Consider the following 23584-nt stretch of genomic DNA (forward strand, 5'->3'; position numbering starts at 1 on the left):
GTGCTAAAGTGATGACTGCTACATAACAAGGGAAGGCATTCTGCACATGCTCAGGGGCACCCTCATTACAATTTCACATTTCAAGGCAAAAGCCTGGTATTCAATGCAGGCTCCAGTTAAACCACAGTGTGCAATTTGGACAAGATTAAGCCTTACTTTTATGTAAGAGCCAGTATGGTTTAATGGTTAAGAGCAGGGGTAGGCAACCTAAGGCCCGCGGGCCGGATGTGGCCCAATCACCTTCTCAATCCGGTCTGTGGGCGGTTCAGGAATCAGCGTGTTTTTACATGAGTAGAATGTGTCCTTTTATTTAAAATGCATCTCTGGGTTATTTGTGGGGCATAGGAATTCCTTCATTCCCCCCCCCCCAAAAAAAATATATTCTGGTCCCCCACAATGTCTGAGGGACAGTGGACTGGCCCCCTGCTGAAAAATTTTGCTGACCCCTGGTTAAGAGTGTCAGACTTGGACCTGGGAGACCAAGGTTCAAATCCCACTCAGCCATGAAGCTCCCTGGGTGACCTTGGGACATTTGCTGCCTCTCAGCCAAACCTACCTCACAGGGTTGTGGGGAAGACATGAGGATGGGAAAACTATGTACGCCACCTTGAGGTCCTTGGAGAAAAAGGTGAGATATAAATGCAATAAATAAAACAGATATTGGACTACCTATGGGGATTGATAGAGGAGTATGCAAAATGGTTCTAAAGCTATTCTCATGCTAACTGAAGCCGGCTCTATCAAAATATAATTCCACCTGCTTCTCATTCCCAAGTCAAGAGGGAGGGCTTGATTTCAACCAGAATTCAGTCCTAGGGATGGAGATGTGTTTTAGGGTATATTTTCAGATATACAGTATGAGTATAGTTAGTAGGCTACCTGGTGGCAAAAGGGTTGTGCACTCGGCACATGTTCAGAAGTGCCCTTTACCCTCATTCCATAATCTGGGCGACCATGCGCTCCATTAATCGCTAGCTTGGCTTGCCACTCTTTTCTCCTGTGCTCTCTTAAAAGTGCACAAGATCCTCAAATTCAAAGGTGCAACTTCAGTATTTCACCTCTATGCTCATGAATCTTGCACCTGTTTAATTTCTCTCTCTTAAAGCAGCCGTAATGGGTACAACCGCACTATGAGAAAACTTTGAGAAAAGACTTGTAAGAGGTGACAGGATGGAAGTTTATAAATTTACACATAGTACAGGTATGCAGAAAGTGGATAGATAAACGTCCCCCCCCCATATGCATCTGATTGGCCAGAATGCTGGAGAAGGGTGGCAGTGCTCATTCTCACACCCAATGCCATGTTCTTGAGATGGAGAGGGGCATCGTAGTACAGTAGTCTTCACAATATGTACCACCACCCCTGAAACAGAATCTCACCTGTCTGGTTTCTCCTTCAGATCCATCGATTATTCATCCTAGTCTTCAAAGGGAGGGAAGACAGACCTTGTTCTGTACACCGTCTCTCCCAGCAAAAGGCTGAAACTTCTATGAAGGCTTCTTCAGTCCAATAGAGAGCCCTCTGAAAAAACTAGCTGTCAGATTATGTCCATCCACATGGTACAGTCTTGTCTTAGTTCCAGAATCTTTAAAAGTCATCCCAGGCTCATATTTTGACGGCTCTGCTTCTCCCAAGATCCTACATTTTAAGGCTGCACCAACAGCACACCACTTCTAGGAGATATACCCAACATTAGGTCAAAACCACTCTTCCCAGCTACATTCTGCATTCTAGAACTCCATCTCTTGTGATGTAGCAAAACTGCCATTCGGCTTCAATCAAACAACCCCTCCTTGTTAGGAATACATGGGAATACGTGAGAACTCGGGGTCAAAATGCACATTGCATTAAATGTGTTAGTATTTTAAAACCAAAGGCCCCTCTACACTAATGTTTTTTCTTTGCTTTTTTTCTTGTCGATGAATTCTGCAACATGTCATTTATGCAATCAGAGAGCATCAGTGGTGAATTTCTACAGAACCATCCACACCTCAATCCGCTTTATTAGTTGTCCTGCAATGCTTCTCCAATGATGTTGTCACATTACTGCTATCTGGAAGGGGCACTCTTGCACCATAGTGCAACAAAAGCAGGACAATAAATAAATAAACGGGAACCTATGTGATATAAAAGGTTACAGGTTTTCAACAGGAAGTTCTAGCACATGCACAGATCAGCAACAAAGCAGTATGCCCCACCATTAAAACTTTGCATGTGCCAAGAATCTATGGCCGTTCAAACTGGGGTGAGGCAGTATTGGTTTTGTGTTTTACAATCGTACCTTGGAAGTCGAACAGAAGCCGTTCCGGAAGTCCATTCGACTTCCAAAGCACAGTTTCTGATTGCTGCAGGAAGCTTCTGCAGCCAATCAGAAGTTGTGGAAGCCCCGTCGGACGTTTGGGTTCCAAAGAATGTTTGCAAACCACAACACTCACTTCCGGTTTTTGATCGTTTGGGAACCGGAACGTTCGACTCCCAAGGCATTCGGGAGCCGAGGTACGACTGTACTTTGTTATGTATTTTTGTGCTTTTATATTGTAAACCACCCCTGTGATCCTCAGATGAAGGGCGGCACAGAAAACTAATAAATAATAACAAGAACTGTACTGAAAGAGGGATCATATATATCATCACGAGTGCACAATGTAAACGACATCTAGAGAGCCCCTGAGTGGCATTTCAAATCCAAAATAGCAGACATGGTGACTGTGGGACACAAGGACTGTGGTGAGGAGGAAAGGGGGCTTTAACCCTGTTAAATTGTGGGTGAACATATCAGATGACACAGCAATTCTTCAAACAGCTCTTGTTTATTCACAGGCCAGAACAGAACTGAACTGAAGGGTTCAGCCAGCCTGCTTATATAGAGTTCCACTACAACGCAACAGTAACAACTTTCTGTAACTATCTGATCACTGAACGTCACTTTCAATTCCTTATTTGCATATGTGGACCTGAGTGAAAACTACAGTATCCCCCTGCTGGCCCAGGGTGAGAACTTAAGTACATAACAACAGCGGCGTAGCGTGAGTTGTCAGCACCCGGGGCAACGCAAGTAATTTGCGCCCCCCCTAACCCCTAACCTGCGAGTTGCCGCTGGCGCTGCCGCCCAAACGATGCCACTTGCCCGGAGGAGGAGGGGGGCAGAGAGGCGAGGAAAATGCAACGGCCCAGCAGCTGCAGCAGCACCGGCGGAGGCGGGGCTGTGAGGAGGGGCTGCCTGGCGCGTCCTCCGCGGCGAGCGCTGAGAGCCGCTGCCTGCCGGGCGCCTTCAGCCCGGACGCGCGCACAGCTCGTCGGTTCCGCGAGACATGCGGCTCTGCTACAGCCTGCGCCCGAGGCTCTTCGGCGACTCCGGAGGCAGCGAGCGCGCCCCCCCCAGATGTTGCGCCCGGTGCGGCCGGCACCCCTGGCACCCCCCACGCTACGCCACTGCATAACAAACCCCTTACCCTCACCATCAACCCTATCAGAATTGTCCACCCCAACTGTTGCTCACAATGGGATGAAAGTGGGGACACACACACACACACACAGAGAGAGAGAGAGAGAGAGAGAGAGAGAGAGGGAGGGAGAGAGAGAGAGGCTATTTGTTAAAGAAAAGACAGCTACGCAAGGGCAAAAACTCTAGCAGCCTCCAGACCATTTTGCAGGAGAGATTTGGATGCATACCAGGAGATTTAGGTTTGTTCAGCTGAAGTGGTTCTTAAAGCACTCTGTCCCCCTAGCACAACCAATCCACTTATAACAATGATGGCCAGTCTTTCTGAGGTTAGGAAAGTGACAGGGAAATGCACCAAAATGTGTGGGATGAAGCAATGATTACAAGGAAGATGGAAGCAAATAAAGATGAATGGTTAGTCATATAACCACAAGCAATCAGAATGAATGCTCAGTAAAGACTGGACATAGTCCAACCTTCATGTGAGCTTTGTGCAGGCAAATCAGGATGAATGCCCAATAGTTCTAATTGGGAGGAGTTCTATGTAACAGCTGTTCTGCCTAGTCTGACTTTTCAAGAATGCCTCCCAAGCGATTTATTTATATTTTTAACAATTTCCCCAACCACAGCAAGCAAATTTTTTTTATCATCTAGGGTTGCCATTTGTCCTCTTTTTCCAGGACATGTCCTCATTTTCAGGGGTAAAATTTCAGACAAATTGCATATATTTGCTTTGAATGGCCGTCGTATTGTCCTCTTTTTTGCTGTTCAAAATATGGCAACCCTATCACAGCCAACCCCCTTTTCTTTATTAGGCAGACAGAAAAAATATATCCATGTCTTTACTTAAAAAAAAACTTTAAAACTTAACCACCTAAAGCAGAACTATTCTGTTCGAAAACCCCCAGAGGGGTCTTTAGATGCTTGGAACACTCTAACATTCTGTATATTGTTTGTTGGTTATTATCCCTATCCACAAAAACCTTTAAATATATAAAGCTTCCCCTCCTATAAACATACACCCCATAATATCTAGATGAGATGAGAGTAGGCTTCAGGTTTTGCCTTGAATGAAAACAGGAGTAATTGGGGCTTGTGTGTTTTGCAAAAAAAGAAAAAGAAAAAAAGAGGATACAATCTAACAGCCATGCAGTAAACAGCGTAATGCACAACATAATTATTAATCTTCATATAATAGATGTATAACTGTGCAATGTACTGGAGCTGGCTCAGAGTAATGGGTTGGATATAGAGACTTGGCTTTTACATCATTAAAAGCAATTTACATTCAGGGACCAGAATGTTTGGCTAAATTCAGAGTTAAGCTTTATGGGAGGGGGAGGGGGAGGTTCCCCCTCTGGCTGGAAACAGAGGCTTGTTCTTTTCGGAAGGCTAAAGACAAATTGAAAGAGGTGTACACATTTGTCGTCCCCCCCCCCCTTGCTTCTGACAAATAGGTTTGACAGGCTTTTGGATTGGTAACATTATTATCATGGATTTTTAAACATTTCACACCTAGTCGGTGCATGTCTCAGAGCTTCCTGCTGAGATCCAGTAACTTTTCTTGTTCTGGGGATCCTTTTGGTCCTACTTTTGTTGCGCCATAGCTCAAGAGGACCCCTTCAGACAGCAAGAATGAAGCAATAACATTGGGGGAGCATCACAGAACTGTGGACAGTACAGGATACATTGACCACCAGTGTACTTTCATCATACGACTTGTTACAGATTACATGTGCAAAAAACCCACCACCACCTGTCTAGAGAGCCTTCTGGTCACTTGACCTGTCTACTATTACCATCCAACTTCTCGGGACGCAGGTGGCGCTGTGGCCTAAACCACCGAGCCTCTTGGGCTTGCCGATCGGAAGGTCGGCGGTTTGAATCCCCGCAACGGGGTGAGCTCCTGTTGCTCTGCCCCAGCTCCTGCCAACCTAGCAGTTCGAAAGCACACCAGCGCAAGTAGATAAATAGGTACCACGGTGACGGGAAGGTAAACGGGATTTCCGTGCGCTCTGGTTTCCGTCACGGTGTTCCGTTGCGCCAGAAGTGGTTTAGTCATGCCAGCCACATGACCCGGAAAGCTATCTATGGACAAACGCCGGCTCCCTTGGCCTGAAAGCGAGATGAGCGCCGCAACCCCATAGTCACCTTTGGCTGTCCAGGGGCCCTTTACCTTTGCCTTTTACCTACCACCTGACTCTACTTTAACCCTTGACTTTTCCCCTTCCTCTCCACTCCAATCTTGCCTTATAGTTCTCTATACAGCGCAACTGCATTTTCTCTGTGCATTAAGTTGGACTTCCACAGTCTTCCGGTATCTGGTATTGGGTTGTGTGTGTGTTTTATAAGGACCCCCAAAGACGTAGACATCTCTTGAAAATTTGGCATGGTTTTCCCTTGGCATGGTTTTCCCTTTCCAACTATGTTTCTTGTCTTCTACAATGCTGAATGGCAGGTTCCTGTCTCCCAACAGGAATCAGACTGAGAACGCAATTCATTCTATACCAAAGTGCCCCTTAAATGATGTGCCAAGGGGAAAATTCTTCAGAAACAAGTCTCTTCCGATCATGAAATAATGTTCCATCAGAATATCACCCTTTTACGACCTATGTGTTTTAGCTGGTCACCTGGCAGCCTCTGCTGTTGGCAGAGCTGCTGTGATGTCACAGATGGTTCATTAAGCTTCCCAGACCAAAGCAAGGGTAAATGAGAAGGCAGGCGGGTGGGGGCTGGGGGAGGGCAGGCTGAGATTAGTGAGTAAATGCCCCATTTGCCCTCACGGACCACCTTCTACTATGTTCAGTGCAATTTCTGAACTGCATCTTTGAGTCTGTTCTTCCCAATGGGTTTGCCCAGGAGATGTTCCCAATAGATTCTTCCCTGACGAGGTTATTATATTACTCTTTCCTGTTCTGAAACTGAAAGGGGAACAGAATCTTTTACTTGGGGTGGCGATGGTTATGGATAGCATGGTAAGGCTGCCGAAACTCTAATCAAGAGTCAAATATTTGCTCCTACAGATTGCTCCCCAGTAATTATTTTCAATTCCCAGGCAAATCTTGAAGACTTCAGTAGGGTTTTCCCCCCTTATAAGAATCTGCACCCAATCCTAGGGATGTTTTCCTCGGAAGTCATTGGTGTTACTGAATGCCCACGGGATTCGTTCCTAAGCAGGACTGCTGTCTAAAACCGAGTTATGGGGCTATCATAGTTTCAGACAGGACCAGCCCTGCCATTTGGTAAAGTGGGACGGCTGTCTCAGGCGGCAGGTGATGAGAGGCGAGGAATGGTCAGAACTGTGTGCATCACATACCCTGCTGCCCTCAGGTGTAATGGAGGGCGCTGGCCCACTTGCCAGTGCTACAGTAAGACTCCGGTCAGCTTGTGTATGTAGAACAGTGAGGAAGTACCACGTGTCCTTCTCCTCTGGCGGCAAGATGTCTTGGGGCTCGCCCTGGTTTCAGAGCTAGGAAACCCCCTGTGTTGAGTTTCTAAGAGGTGTTTTCAAAACCAGTTCCATCCAATAAGGGCTAAGTCATTCATTGTTCTCAATTCATTGTAATAATAATAATAATAATAATAATAATAAGAAGAAGAAGAAGAAGAAGAAGTGTCTATGCAGTCAGGGTTAGAACTAAACGTGGACAACAGAGAAGGGGAAACCCCAGATCTTTCAGCATAGGCATTTTAATTTCAGTGAACGTGATCAGAACCAGAATAGCTTTCAAAGCCCCCTAGAGGAATTATACAACTGAAATATGAATTAAAGGGAAGCAGGGCAGGGGGAATCCTTTGCTTGCATTCTGATTCACAAATAGGGAATGACAGTTTCGTTTCCAGCTCTTCCTCTCTTTCGAGAAATGGGAGTGGAAATTGTGGTTGTTCTTCATCCCGTGTCCAGGGACTGTAAATGGTATTCACTGCTGTTGTTGCCTAATTTCAGTCTGCAAATGACGTGTAATTGGTTATGTTTCTCTCTCCCACCCTGCCCAATTTATGCCATGTGTCCTTTGCGTTGAAATGAACGGGGTGGGACAATGTGAAGACGATGTAACTTGCGTAACTTGGCCACAGTAGACAGAGAGACAAATACAGCCGTACCTTGGATTTCAAACAGCTTAGTTCTCAAACGCTTTGGCTCCCAAACGCCGCAAACCCTGAAGTGACTGTTCCAGTTTGCAAACTATTTTTGGAAGCCGAACATCCAACGGGGCTTCCACGGCTTCTGATTGGCTGCAGGAGCTTCCTGCAGCCAATCAGAAGACGTTCTTTGGTTTCCAAACATTTTGGAAGTTGAACAGACTTCCGGAACAGATTCCATTCAACTTCCGAGGTACAACTGTAATAAGGCTGTTGGCGGAAGGCAAATGTGGTGGAACAGAAACAGCACTGCATGCAACAAGGGTGGAATGGAACATAATACTTTTTTACATTCCTACCATCCACCTCTGTTCTAGGTATAGAAGCAGCCTGGCCCGGCAGTTGAATCTTACTTCAATAAGGGATGGCAGCATAACATCTCCCACTGCTTCAAACATCTCCCTTACTTCAATAAGGGACGGCAGCAGACTACTTTAGGGCAACAGGACAGCCCAAGTGGCAAGCCGAACTCTGTCCTCCAACTGAGGGCAATGGCCATTACTACTTCCCAGGGCACCTCACCTTACCCAAAAGTAGGGTCAGCCCTGTCTTTCTCATGGTCTTTTGCCTTCCAGCTCACACTTCCTCTTGGCAAATGTCCTTCACCTTTTCCAGACAGTGTTCAAAACTCCCATTGTTCTAGGCCAGGGGTAGGGAGCCTAAGGCCCATGGGCCACAAGAGGCCCATGGGGGTCATTTAACCGGCCCACAAGCAGCTCCCAAACTGAGCTGCCTGCTCAGCGAGTCCCTGCGTGCTGTGCTAAACCGACACAGCGCGGTGCAGGGACTCGCTTCCGTGGCACCAAAAATCACGTCTGCGCATGCGCATATGCCTAAAATCGTGTCTACACAGACATCAGAAATCGCGTCTGCACAGATGCAGACACCGGGTGTATGTGCTCACAAGCACACATGATCTGGCCCATGGGGGGATCTCCACTGGAGTGAACCGGCCCAAGCGAGGTAAACCTTGCCAACTCCTGTTCTAGGCACATTTTGCAACAGGGAATTTCATTATAGCGCAAGCAGTTTCTGAGCTCTGGGTGCAGTACTGAGCCTAAGATTTCAGCTTAAAACTTCAGAGTGGAAGGTAAGGAGGGCTTATTTTATGCCTCCCCACTTCCAGCTACTCTCTGAAGATGGGAGAAGAGAAGAATATTAGTGGGGTGGGCAGGGGAAGGACTAGACCATGTGAAAAAATGAACATAATAATTTGGCTGCAGTTCATTCATTTTCAGTTTCGTATTCTTGTTATATATATAAAAAAGTGTGCTTAGACATTCGATTGTGCCCATAACCTAGGCTTAAGGTGCCATTTAGCTCCCAGTTTTCATACCTCAGGTTCTAACACTGTCTCTGGTGTTTGTGAGTCAAGTCAAAATTTGTTTCGCTGCAAAGCAAAAGGCCATGGAGAACAGCAGAAGGATTCAGCAAGATTGAATTAGCAGCACTAATTGACAACCAGTGTTAAGAGATAAGCAGGCATGGTGAACACTCCGCATAAAGGCACACCTTCCCTCAATTAAAGAAAGGGGTTGTATGCAAAAACAATAAGACAAAGTGATAGCACAAGCAATGTAGAATGATACATCCAACTGATGGAAAAGCACACCACCAGAATGTAAAATGCGCTCTGTTGCAATGGTAAGGAAAATGCACTTTGTGTATGCTCAGGGGTACATTTCTTTATTATAAGGCCATGTGGTCCAGAGCTGAGCCAAGACGCTGGATTAAAAAGGGGGTTCTGGGGGCTGAGCCCCAGTAAACTGCGACTCCAATTAGGTCATGATTGTCTTCTATGTTGTTCTTTCTTTTTCTCTCTCTCTCCTTCAAATCACCCTCTCCATTCTATATTTCTCTCTCTCTGCCGCCCCCCATCTCACATCTCCTGTTCCATCTCAACATGTAGAAAGCAACAGTACAGAACACCCTGTCTGAAAATTCTCCATCCTTGTTTTCCACCCTTTTCGCTTCCACCACCCTTCACTGGTGCTTGAACAGTTAATTATATTTAGCAGCATGATACAAACATCAGTAGGCAGTAGGTGACCTTATAAATGACTATCATGGTGTTAGTCAAGCTGATGAATGGAAAGGGGGGGGGGACACGAATAAAGGCGGGGAGGGGAGAGAAAGGGAGGGGTGAGGTGGGAAGACAAATTTCCCGTTGCCATGGCACTCCATGCAGGATTTGGTTGCTTGCATCACTGTCAGACCTATATCCCCTAATGGAACTAAAGTGAGACGAGAGAGAGAGAGAGAGAGAGAGAGAGAGAGAGAGAGAGAGAGAGCCAGACACTGTTCCCTTTCCATCTCCCTCCCTACCTCGTCTCTCTCTCTCTCTCTCTCTCTCTCTCTCTCTCTCTCTCTCTGGCCTTACCCAGGATTTCTCCATTCCAAGCATTAGCAAGTGAGGCTGTTGCTAGAACCGTGCATGTGTGCGTGTAGATCTGCAGAGATTTAAAAGCCCAGGCATATAATAGTAGCTGAGGAGGGGAAAGGAGAAGGGGGGAGCCAGTGCCAGCAGCTGCTCATATTGTAGTGACGTCTGCTCCATCACCAGCCAGGGAGGACAGAAGCAAAAGAGAGAGCGAGGCACCGAGAGTGGCCAAGAGAGGCGGAAAGAGAGCGGTCAAAGTCCTGCAAATTCTAAGCAGGAGGCAGAGAACTCTCTGGCAGGTGTGCCAATGCCCTTTAGGGATGTCCCTCACTTGGAGATGGGCAGGCTTCCTTCGCTGCTTCCCATGGTTTTTCTCCCTCCACTTCCTGAGGATCTCTAGAACCCTGCCGGATGCATCGGGACTTCCCAAGAGGGCTTCCCCGTGGCTGAAATGATCCCCACCGGATGACTGGTGTTTCTCAAGCCCTTTTGCCGAACCATGGAGATCTGCTTGTTGGGGTTTCTGGTTGGGTGTTTCCACCTGGAGCTCCTAGGGGCCGCTGGGATCTTCCAGTATCAACGGGCAGCTCCACCCAAGGCCAGGACTCCAAAAGCAAAGGAATGGATGCCTTCCTCCTCCTCCCCCTCCCCGCTTTCACCTTCTTCTTCAGCTTTGACTTTCACTTGGGTGCCTACCCCCAACTTGGATAAAACAGATCCTGACGGGTCGGAGGCAGCGGCGGCCTTCCTGTACTCTGGAAAGGCGTTTCACCTCTTGCAAGCCAACTGTACCCGGAGATTTGAGGTGAGGGACACAGGGAAGGCCTCTGGTCCTCCCCCAGCTTTGCGTTCCTACTTGCGTGGTGCGACCGAGACCCTGGCCCATGCCACCAATTTCCTCAACATGGTCTTCCAGACCAACGACATCCGGGAGTCCAGCGTGAAGGAAGACATTGAGTGGTACCACGCCTTGGTCCGAAGTGTTATGGATGGAGACCCCCAAGTTTACAGAGCTGTGTTGACCTTCGATGCTCACCCGGTGTCTTCCAAGCCCCAGCTGATGCTCCAGGCCACCAAGGAAAACAATGAGATCTTGCTCCAAGACCTCTCGGCCTCTGCAGAAAGCTTGAGGAATTTGACTTGGGAAAACGAGTGGTACAACTTCTTCCGTTTCCAGAGGGCTCCGTCGCTCTACAAGAGGATTCTCACCAACGACCTCAAGACCCTCGACACTCCCAAATGGAGCCAGGGAGATAGTTATGTGATGGATACCAGCCATATCAAGTGGTCGCCACCTTTCCTGGAATGTGAAGATGGGAAATTCCTGCCCAACTGGATGGTCACCCTCTCCTCTTCCTTCTACGGCCTCAAGCCTGATCTAAATCCAGAATTCAAGTGAGTCGGGGAAGGATGGTGGTGATGAGGGGTGAGGTTGTAGACCAAACTACTTGTGTGACACAGGAGATCCCTGATTTGGTCCCCTAACTTTATAAACAAAGCCAAACTTCAATGCAGCTGCTGGGTGGGGGAAGCAGGGATTGGGTAGACAGCAAGCCTTGGAAGGGTTAACAAGGGGAGAAGTTGTTCGATATCCTTGTTTGGCCAGGCAGGATTTGGGGCTTGCCATTCCCTTTACCAGAAAAGTGTGATATTTATTAAGAAAAATCATAACCTATCAGTGGCTTGCAATAATATTGCAAAGGTTTTAAAAAGAAAACACACACGATTTAAGTCTGCCCCAGAAGCTGATCTCAAGTGTAAGGAAACAACAAAAGCAAGGATGAATAAAGACTACTCAAAAGCATGTGTAAAGAGAAGGGACATGCCTTCTCTTTCTTCCCAACTGTGTAACCAGTGCTCACCTCTGTATAACTGGGAATATCGGACAGACCAAGGTTTGTTGGGTTGTTTTGAAATAAAAGGAGTCCTCTGATCCAGGCTTTGGTGGGCGGCTCTCAAGGACAAAGAGAAAGCATTTCAATGCTCATTTAGTCTATGATTTCCCACGTCCCAGGACCAAGCCTTGGAGATGCCAGGCTCAAATTAAGCTCTCGGATCTCCAGGCCATTATTTTATCCACCTGCCCATTTGTTCAGACACAGCAGAAGCTGGGCCTGAAGTGAGGAGAGAAAGTCCCTCACATATATGCTTGCCACCAGGGATGGGCAAATCTGTCCATTTCGGTTCTTCTCGGTTTCTAATTTCCCCCTGCACATTTCACATCAGTTTTGCTATTTAATTATTGTTTAAGTCTCGTGAAAATTCACCAGCTTTTTAAGCTCCTAATATTCCCATTTTCAGCAAAGCGATTTCCCCTAACATATAATACTCTTTTTTTTTTGCTGTTTTCACTAGGATTTGCACTTATCTGCACACTCTACCCTAGCATATGCATTTTGGTAGACATTGCTTGTCTGGAGAACTGCACTGCAAAATTAGTAGAACTGCAAATTCTGTGCTGTTTATTGTTTTGGGAAGTACAAATTAAGCAGGTCAGTCTTGAGATGTGAACGGAATTGAATTTCTCCCCCTCCCCCCTACCCAACCTGCCAACTATTCCTTCTGTCGAGAAACAGTTCCTTATTTAGCAATACTAAATTTAAAGATAGAACAAGGAAGCGTCCCTTGAAACAAGGACACTGGAGGCAAGCCGACCCCCATATTTTCTCCAGGCACTGCTGCATCAGTGCGGTCCTTTACAACAGTGCTGTGGTGGGTAAACACCGAGGTCCTTAACATGTAATAGTGCTGGGGGCTCCAGCCTGGATGGAAAGTCCCTTGAGCCAAGGTACAGGGATGCCGTTGCTCAGCAAGGGGCATTGTTCAGAGGCTGCTGCCACCTTCTCTTCCCACATACCCAGAGAAAGACCCAAAAGTTAATAGTCCACAGAAGTTGTTATTAGCCTGGCTTGTCTATGATTTCTGGTTTGGGAGATTGGGATACTCCAGTACATCTAAAGCATCCTTATCCAGTTGCCTAAAAGGGATTCTTGCTCAGAACAGGTGCTCAGAGCAAGTTTTATGATTGTATTGTTGCAATATTGTTTTACAAGTCTGATTTGTTCATTCATGTTCACCAACCATGTACTCTGTCCTGGACAGTCCTCACTAATCCCAAAAGAGTGTGTGTGTGTGTGTGTGTGTGTGTGTGTGTGTGTGAGAGAGAGAGAGAGAGAGAGAGAGAGAGAGAGAGAGATGGTGAGAAATGAGCTTAGGTGAGGGAAAGGAACTCTGCACAAGGGTTCAAAATAACCCTTTAAAAAATATTAGCTCACATGTTATAGGGTTGAACTTAAGATTTCAAAGAGGTTCTGGGGCTGAGAGCCAATACTCTGTTGTTGTTGTTGTTGTTGTTTAGTCGTTTAGTCGTGTCCGACTCTTCGTGACCCCATGGACCAGAGCACGCCAGACACTCCTGTCTTCCAATACTCAGTAGCCCCCCCAAAAAAATCCCAGGAAAAAAGATGACCAAAGACAAAGAATTTGTTTTCCTCCAGATCAGGAATCAATGTGATGCTTCCAGGTGTTGCTAGACTACAACTCCCATCATCCCTTACCATTGGCCATGCTGGGCAGAGGATGATGGGAGTTAAAACAATGTACAAAGGATAACAATTTCACCACTGCTGGGTTATAGGAATATATTTCTCTTTATATTTAAATGGGGAGGCTGGAGACCTTAAATCTTACATGTCCACAATGACATGGCTAATATCGCAGCATCCGCCTGGTATAAAATCCTGCAAATCCAAGCTATTGCATGTAAAAGGGCCAATTATGAGTTTCTGGCAGAGATGTGGGAGGTTAGATACCTGTCCGTTTCCCACTGTGGGACTGATGGAAGCTCTATGATTAGCCACCTTTTTCATCCCCGGAAAGACGTAATAAACTTCCTGCTTTTGCTACCTGCTGAGGACGGCAAAAACTGCAGTGGCCAAGGCCAAAACCCATGTCAGCTTGGTGAGAACGCAAATTGTGCCTATAGAAAAGAAGGCAGGGGGTCTAGTGCCCGGTTTTTAAAGGATTTGAGAATTAAGAGGGAGAACAATCTGATGAGAATGGGTTTTGCAAAACCATGGCATCCTACTACAAGGAGTAAAGAGTTAGGTTAAACCTCAGGACGAAATGTGGTCCTTGAGGAAAGCCCCTAGTGACGTGGTGGGTAGAGGAAGAACTTCCATCCCTCCCACCTCCAGCTAAAAGATTGGAGTTGGTAGCAAGGGATGAGTTTCAGTGGCCATTCTGTGTCCAGTCTTAGCATGCCCCGGATCTCCAGTCCCATAGCAATAACCAGAGCCTCTCTCATCAGTTTGGGATGAAGGGAAGCAGGGCCATCTATAGCATATGCGCCACCGGGATGCAAAGATCCACCCAGCGCCCCCAAATTTTGACACGACGGATCTCGTGACTAACTACTTCCCGCGTTCCCGCCTGGGGAAAGGCAAGCACCAGGCAACCTCCACGCATGCCCTGGGCGAAAACCACGTTGCTTGCGGGATGGAGCTGTCAAAAAGCCACATGGAGCGCAGCTCTGTGCACCAGGCTCTGCAGCCTGGACCAGCCCAGCCCGGGGTCGCATGGCGGGGCTCCTTACATTTCTCCTTCCTCTCTGGCTGCCCGTTCAGAGCAGGGGGTTGAGGTTGGTCATTCTGGGGGTGGCGTGGGGCCTTCTCCTCTGGCGCACCCAGTGCACATGGACAGTGGCAGCAGCACCTCAGTACCTGCTTGGCTGTGTCTGGCAGGTGGGGCATTGCAAAGGTGAAGCGAGGCGAATTGCCGCTGGGGCCCACATCTGAGCAGCCCAGGGAAGGTGCTGGGGCAGGGAGTGGCCTTATACCGCCTTTTCTGCCAGATCTGGCCAACGCAGATTTGGAGCGATGTCGGAGTCCAGCCGCACAGTCACCAGGGCGCAGTCGGCGGCAGCCTGGCGCCCCCCAGAATTTGGCGCCCGGGTGCCCCACACCCCTTACACTCCCGGGTAAAGATGGCCCTGAAGGGAAGAGTGTAACCTAACCTTCCTCAATGCCCCCGCACAGTAGGGTTTTCGGGAAGAATTCAGTTCCATACACTCAGCGAACCTCTAGCAAATAACACATTCAGGCGACTCCCCCCCCCCCAGCAAGTACCACTCTGTCTCTTGGAGTACAGGAGAAGGGGCAACAGAGGGGCAAAAGGAGCAGAGAGCTGTCCTCCCACAATGTGGTCCCTTCTCCAAGCAGGGTAGCTAAAGAGAACACCAGGAAATGCATCTCCAAAAAAAGAGAAGAAGAATGCATCGATCTGCATAACATTTGCACATGCTGCTTCAAATGTATAGGTGCAAACTTCGAAATAATGACTATAATTTATTGAATTAGAAATATAATTCAATTCATGATAGTGGGGAAGATTGTGGCCAGGTGATCTGAGTGTCTGCTCAGTCTGCTGCCTAGGTGTTGCTCAAAATTGCTAGGTTGGCAGACCATCCTTTCTACCTTTGCTCAAAATTGACGGGCAACATCAAAGCCCTTCCTGCTCTCCTTTTTCAGATTTCTTAATATTTAAACTGGACTTGGGTGAGACAGCCCTTCAAAAAAAGAAGACAAATTTCTGCAAAACAGGACACAGCCCCCTCTCTGCAGGCTTACAGTCTAAAATATATTGACACAAAAAAGGGGCAAAGGGGTGAACAGGAAAAGGCGCTGCTCCAATCCCATTGAAGATGTGAAATTTGGAAATGCTTGAGTCAAATTTGACATGCTGCTGGATTTCGAAGGTGTGTGAAACTTCCAGAGCTGAACCAATATTTCTTGACCGCACTTGTGCAAGCGTGATGTTTGGAGTGAAGCTTGCAGAGGCATTATCAATAAAACGTGTGCAAAAGCACGGCATTCATTGTTGTTTTCTCAAGCCCAGCCCTCACACATGGAGACAGTTTCTTCAAATCAGGTTGTTTAGTTTTGGGGTGTGCCAAGGGCCTTCTGGTGGTTCCCTCACTGCAAGAAGCAAAATTACAGAGAACCAGGCAGATGGCCTTCTTGGTAGTGGAGCCCACCCTGTGGAACGCCCTACCATCAGATGTCAAGGAAATAAACAACTATATGACTTACAGAAGTTATCTGAAGGCAACTCTTTTTAGGGAAGTTTTTAATGTTTGATCTTTTATCATGTTTTTAATATTTTGTTGAAAGCCACCCAGAGTGGCTGGGAAACCCTATCAGATGGGCGGGATATAAATATATTGTTATTGTTATTGTTATTGACAATTAGTGGAAATAGTTATCATTTGGGCCGCTTGAAAGCTATATATATATATGCATATGTTTCCCATCTGACTGGGTTACCCCAGCCACTCCGGGCGGCTTCCAACAAATAGCAACAACATTACGATAATGAGCTTCCATAGCAGCACTGACTATAGATGTATAACAGGCTAGTTTTAGGATTTACCATGGCAAGGGAAAATCCAGATCATGTGTAGATCTCCACCCTGTCTCCATCCTTGCTCATTTTACCATCTAGTCCAATGGAAGAGTTCTGGAGGACTCAAATAATGTGCCTGCGATTCTGTGACATTTTAGTTGGCCTAATAAAGGTATTGCCTGAATATTGTCTTCTTATGGACCAATATAATCCTGTGGTAGCAACAACAACAACAACAACAACAACATTTATACCCCACCCATCTGGCTGGGTTTCCCCAGCCATTCTGGGCACCTCCCAATAGAATATTAAAAACATGATAAAACATCAAATATTAAAAACTTCCCTAAACAGGGCTGCCCAACACAGATATCTTCTTAAAGGTATTAATTTCCTTGACATCTGATGGAATGGTGTTCCACAGGGCAGTCGCCACTACCAAGAAGACCCTCTGCCTGCTTCCCTGTAACCATCACTTCTTGGGCTGAACAATGGGGGTGGAGACGCTCCTTCGGGTATACTGGGCCGAGGCCATTTAGGGTTTTAAAGGTCAGCACCAACACTTTGAATTGTGCTTGGAAACATACTGGGAGCCAATGTAGGACCGGTGTTATATGGCCTCGGCAGCTACTCCCAGTCGCCAGTCTAGCTGCCGCATTCTGGATTAGTTGTAGTTTCCGGGTGAAAGGTGGTATACAAATTTAGTAAGTAAATAAGTATGTTTACCTTTACTTTTTAAAAAACGATTTCCCCCTTTCCACCTTGGACTTCTTTTAAAAAAAGTTCTAACCTAAAAGAAACCTCTTCCTGATTTGCAATCTTAATTTGTTCGTGGCCGAACGCTGATGAACCATTGGTCCCTCTGTCACAACCACAGACCTGCTTATGTGTCTGCCTGTCTACTCTTGCCCTTTGAATGAGCAAGCTCTTTCTGCATCATATATAAGTCCTTTTAGGCTCCCCCCCCCCCCTGTTACACTGTTGAGAAATTGTGTGTGTGTTTCATAGTGTCCTATATCTGATAAGTCCATCCTCCCCCTGTGCGTTGACCAACAGCTGCTAGCCAGTGTAGTAGTACATAAATAATCAACAAACAGGTTGTTCCCCATGCGGTGACCCTGTTTGGCTGCTTCAGATCTGTCTGTTCCAGAGTTCAGGCAAGCGCAAAAGCCTGCGTCCATCTGGAAAAGGGCACACTCTCCAGGCCGTTTGTGAGCATGTATGTTGTTCATTCATCTTAGTTACGTATCCATTTCAGCTCCCAGGAAATTGCATCCCTGACAGTGACTCTTGAGTTTCTGACTTGCAGAATTTAGATGTAGTTAAGGGCATGGAGGGTAGTTAAGGTTAAGGAGGGGCAGGTTTTTCCTTGAAAGTTTCGTTTAAAGGCGAACCAACCTCATTTGCGCTTCCTGAAACAAGATGTGAACTGAATCAGAGTCACCCTTCCAATTTGCACTTCTCTGGTGTCAAGGAGATAAGTAACCATACAACCTTTAGAAGACACCTGAAGCCAGCCCTGTGTAGGGAAGTTTTTCAATGTTTCATGTTTTATTATGTTTTTGTATATGCTGGAAGCCACCCAGAGTGGCTGGGGCAACTCAGTCAGATGGCAGGGTGCAAATAATAAAATTCTTCTTCTTCTTCTTCTTCTTTTGCAAAAACAGTTCTCCAGCCAAGTTACCTGTGCAAAAATATTTATTTTAGGCTAAAGTATGCATTAAAAATTGAAGTCGGGGGGGGGGGGATTTCTGAAATGTGGCACTTTGTCCTGGATCTTAGGCAACTTTGGATCTTGGGGGGGCAACTTTGGGGTCTTCCTAAAGAAAGCTCAATAACTTTTGGGGTGCCCTGGTTTTTACTTTTTGAAATATAGCAACCCTATAGTAGGGAAAACATAACAATTACAGGAAATGTGCCTTGGAAGAATGTGTATATCACTCAAAATTGTGTGTGTGTGTGTGTGTGTGTGTGTGTGTGTGTGTGTGTATGGTCAAGTGGTTTTATTACGGTCATTGACCAGTATCAAAGCAAAACACCAATTACAAAAGTTAAACGCTCGAGGCAAAATAAAATAATATAAAATAATTAAAAACACATATACCAAAACCATTTTAATGCCAGTGTATATTTGGACTAAAATGCTGATTAAATTTCAGGAGGACTCTCTCCCTCCCCCTTTAATTGCAAGCTGATGTGGAAAGGTGGAGACCTCATTTGGAAAAAAGTGAGAAACTGCCTAAGCCATCTTGAACTCCAGGTCTGAGGGTTTAGGCGCACAAATCAAGCTGTGGCCCTCCAGGTGTTGATGAACTCCAGCCCTTATCCATCTCAGACAGCATGGCCAATGCTCAGGAATGATGGGAGTTCAAGTCCAACCACATCTGGAGGGCCACAGGTTCTCCATCCCAATCTTTGAAAACGTGAAGTGATTGTCAGGGTTAAAGTTTGTTTGTAGTGTCCTCTACCTGGAGAGACGTTATCCCTAGTTATATGGGGAGGAAACATAGACTATACTCGATAGGAAAGAAATGATGCTTTGTCCATACTTAGAACATCATCTCCAGGGATGACAGAACACGTTTCACTTCCTTAGGGAAAGGTCAAGTTGACACATAGCCCTTCATCACAGAGAAACCATTCAAACTGACCACTGAATCTTACTCCAACTGTGTGGATGGGACAGCAACCTCCACAGCTAGGATTGCCAACATGGCCCCCATGGGCACTATTGCAGACCCTCCAAGTGTCCCTATTTTCCAGGGGCATCCCTGATTTAGAGAAGCCGTCCCGGTTTCTGATTTGATCCCAGAATGTGCTGCTTTCCCTTAAGATGTCCCTATTTTCGTTGGAGAGTATGGAGTTATTCGACCCCCCGAGCTGTCTGAAAGCAATCCTGTATAGGGAAGTTTTTGTTTTTTTAAATGTTTCATGATGTTTTTTATATATGTTGGAAGCTGCCCTGAGTGCCTGAGGCAACTCATTAAGATGTGTGGGGTATAAATAGTAAAATTATCATTTTGGAATGGGATGTCCCTATTATCATTGGAGAAATGTTGGAGGGTATGGTATTGTGCCCCTGAGAGGTCTTTCTCTGTAGTGTATGAAGCCTCTGAGCCCCACGTTCGCTGACCCTTGGCTATGAGTGGGCTTACCACATAGAGCGGAAGCAGGAAGTTGGAATAGTGACACTCTTTCCACTTCCTCTCTCAGCTCTATGTGCTTCTCAAAGCTCAAATTAATTCTACTAGAGCCAACGATTACATGGAAAAAATAGAGTGTGTGTACATGTGCACACGCGCACACTGATCTGACTAAGGGCCCTGAGAAGTGATCAGATGATGTAGTGCCCTTGGCACTTGCTTAAAAATAAAAATGTACCCATGGACCTAAAATGGTTTGCAACCCCTGCTCCTCAGCACTTGGGGTGGCAGGCTATGCTGGCTTCAGGCTGTGAAGGTTCTGTATATTTGAATCATCATCATCTTCTTCATCCTCATGTTGTACATAGTTTGGATTAAATCCTTGCTCCCCAATGAAGAATAGCCTTAATCATCTCTTTACTCTCCCACGTTTTATGGCGTGATCAAACATCATTTCCCTGCTGATAGGCACAGGTTGCTCATGAGAGCAGTTATTTGCTCATATCAGCCAGCTGTGGCAGTGTCTGTAGCAACCCTGTGACTCTGCAGAAGACCCAGGTGTTGGGTGGCGCTGTAGTCTAAACCACTGAGCCTCTTGGGCTTGCTGATTGGAAGGTTGGTGGTTTGAATCCCAGCAACGGGGTGAGCTCCTGTTGCTCTGTCCCAGCTCCTGCCAACCAACCTAGCAGTTCTAAAGCACACCAGTGCAAGTAGATAAATAGGTACCGCTGCGGCGGGAAGGTAAACGGCGTTTCTATGCACTCTGGCTTCAATCACAGTGTCCCGTTGCGCCAGAAGCGGTTTAGTCCTGCTGGCCACATGACCCAGAAAGCTGTCTGTGGACAAATGCCAGCTCCCTCGGCCTGAAAGCAAGATGAGCGCCGTACCCTATAGCCACCTTTGACTGGACTTAACCGTCCAGGGGTCCTTTACCTTACCTTTACCTCCTGCCTTCTACATTGCAAGCCTAACCTCTTGTGTTATCTGTTATCCAGGGGAGTTCTGAGGATGGATGTTAGAATCCAGAAGATTGACATAAACCAGTGTGCCAGTGGACAGGGATGGTTTGCAAACACCCACCAGTGTGACCTCAACAGCACACAGGTAAGGAAGATCCTTACAGCTCTACTGCCAATTAATCTCATGTATAACAATATTAGCTAGCAGCCTTTTCTTCTGAAGTACCCATCCTCAGTCTAGAACTCCCTCCCTAGAAATACCCATAACTCCTGAAACCACCTTCTACGTAACACATACCGGTAAGTGCCTGTGTCGTTGCTGTACGTCACACAGCAGTGCCACAGTCAAGACTCAGACTGTGATTTACAATCTCTGGGATCAGTGGGGTCTGGTGCCCATTGTGACTGGTGGGGCAGGTGGCAGGGAGCCCCACAGTAGGTGGAACCAGAGCCAAGGACAGGAAGAGCCAGCTAATACCTGCTGCAGGTCAGGAATCACTCAGTTCAAAGGTGGAGTTAAGTCTTTACAGTGGTACCTTAGGTTAAGAACTTAATTCGTTCCGGAGGTCCGTTCTTAACCTGAAACTGTTCTTAACCTGAAGCACCACTTTACCTAATGGGGCCTCCCGCTGCTGCCGTGCCACTGCCACGCGATTTCTGTTCTCATCCTGAAGCAAAGTTCTTAACCCGAGGTACTATTTCTGGGTTAGCGGAGTCTGTAACCTGAAGCGTCTGTAACCCGAGGTACCAATGTATTAGCAAAAACACGACCTCCACAGACTTAGCTGAGTGTCAGGCCCAATGAGCAGAGCAACTTATTCCCAGTGGTCTTCTTCAATGAAAATCAGTTGCCGAGATGCCTCCACACCAGGCCTTTTTTCAAGCATCGGAGACTGTGCCTGTGTGCAGCTAAACTCTCCTCCTCCCTTGTCGTGCCTCTTCTGATTTTGGGAGACAAGTAGGGAGGAAAGCTTGTTGCAGAAGGAGGGGGAGACACCCGTGATTCTGCACCAGCCGGACTCCTCTCTGCCTCTTGGCGTCACACATCCCATTTTCCTGTTTCAGCTTCTGTCTCTGATTCTGAACTTCTCTCTGCCACAAATCCTCCCTGCTCACTAAGCCCTGTTACCTCTTCATCTTCCAATACCCCCTCTTCCCAGCCTGCTCCCTCTTCTCCCTCTGACCACTAATCATTGTCCCACCACCACTCCCTGGACTCTGAACCTTCCCCAGCTGGTTCCTCCCACCATTCCTCTGCATCCAACCAGTCCAACCAAACCACCAGCTGGCTGAAGTTCACGGGGCACGGCCCCATTCACCATATTTTTTGCTCCACAAGACGCACCTGACCATAAGACGCACCTAGTTTTTGAAGGAGGATCTGATGGTGAATTTGGGGTGATCCAATGCAAAAATCCTGAGGAACCATGTGGATCCGTGCTTTGTAACCACATTTTTGCACCATTGCAGCCCCAGGAAACAGTGGGTGCGTTATTTTTTTGGTGCAGGCTGTAGCCATGGACATGCTATGTGATCTGATGGTGAATTTGGGGTGACCCAATGTAAAAATCCAGAGGATCCATGAACTTTTACCTCCCCCCTCCCAGGCAGCCTCTGTTAGCCTCCCTTATCTCTCTATCGATCCCACTGATCAGCTGTTTCCTTTCAACACTCCATTCCCTCTTGTTTGCCTTAGTGTAGTGTCTTTTCCTTAGCTGGAGCAGTTTTTTGCTCCTCCTTTTCCTCTAATTTCTCTCTTTTGCTTTAGTCTTCCTGTTTCCCCCCTTTGTAAGTTTGCTGTCTTTGCCTCCCCCCTCCCAGGCAGCCTCCTTTATCTCTAGCGTCCCTTATCTCCCTCCCCGATCGCTTGCCCATTAGTGGCTTTGTTTCAACACCCACTTCCCTCTTTCAAAAAAAAAACCCCACAAAAAACACACAATCTGCTTTTCGCCCCTGGGCAATTCGGCTCCAGGGACCACACATTTGCTCCATAAGACGCACAGACATTTCCCCTTACTTTTTAGGAAGAAAAATGTGTGTCTTATGGAGCAAAAAATACGGTATATAAATGGACCAGCCTCTGTTGTCAGAGATTAGGTATCTGTGTCCCTCCAAATGTTATTGGACTTCAGCTGCTGCCTGGTGTTTTGCTGTCAGAGCTGGAGCACCAAATCTTTACTAGCAAGGAGAACGAAAGCTAGAGGACCTCTCAAAGTTTTGCCGAAGGAGGAATTCTCAAAGGTTTCTTCTTTGGCCAGGACAAAAATCTATCATACGGTACGATATATTGACAGCTAAGTCACCATATGCGACAAACACTCCGCACATTACATCACTTCGTACAAAATGTGTAAACATCAACAACACATAAATCTTTAAAAACCAAAGAAAGGTGAAATAACATTGAAAAGAAAAAAACGCAGCCTGGATTACTTGGGGGCTATATGTGAATTTCTGAAACGTAATTTCTTGTCGATGCTTTCAAACTTTTGTGCAAATGAATAAATTGATGTTAATGTAATATGCTAAATGGTTATTGTTGCTTACCCTTGATTAATTGCGGTACATTTCTTGCCGATTTGTAAAACGTGTTTCAAACATCTTGTCTCGCACACACTTGTTTAATCCTCCTTCCTTTTCAATGCAGCTCCTGCCATTAAAAGTTCATACAAGTGCCTTACAATAAAAAAAACTTACTGATGTTCTAGGCACCATTCAATTGACCATTAAGTATATCATTTCATAGATTTTTGCTGCTGTCAAAATCTCTGCTCAAAGCACATAGGGTGTTTTCCCTTTGAAGAAACCTGCAGATTTCTTCTTCTGTGATATTCCTTGCTGCCACAGGGATAGCCTGGCTGAGTCTCCCCCCCGCCCTGCCCCCTTCAATCTGCTATGTTGCCTAGTACCGTTCTCAGCCAGCATCACTCTTCTCCCTCTCTGCCACTGCCTTCCTCCTGCTTCTTTCCAGCATCCCTCCTGTGTCTCATTTCCCCTTTGCTTCCTGCCTCCCTGCATTATCCCCCCTTCTCTCTGCCGACCCATCTGCCTCCTTCAGCTGCTCTGTACCTTCACTGCACAGCAGGGGTTTAATGTGCAAATCTGCATTTAAGC

General features: G+C 46.6%; 1 protein-coding gene across 1 annotated transcript in view; it reads left to right on the forward strand.

Moving 5' to 3' along the window:
• The first annotated feature begins 9929 nt into the window (after positions 1–9929).
• Positions 9930–23584, forward strand: part of GPR179 (G protein-coupled receptor 179) — a 45244-nt gene continuing 31589 nt past the window's right edge. Inside the window, exons 1-2 of the mRNA XM_083469379.1 lie at positions 9930–11361; positions 20507–20615. Coding sequence (XP_083325505.1) covers positions 10466–11361; positions 20507–20615 — 1005 coding nt within the window. The 5' untranslated portion in view covers positions 9930–10465. The remainder of the gene's footprint in view (positions 11362–20506; positions 20616–23584) is intronic.

This window comes from Podarcis liolepis (assembly GCF_965112155.1).
Source record: "Podarcis liolepis genome assembly, chromosome: 13".
Classification (NCBI taxonomy): Eukaryota; Metazoa; Chordata; class Lepidosauria; order Squamata; family Lacertidae; genus Podarcis; species Podarcis liolepis.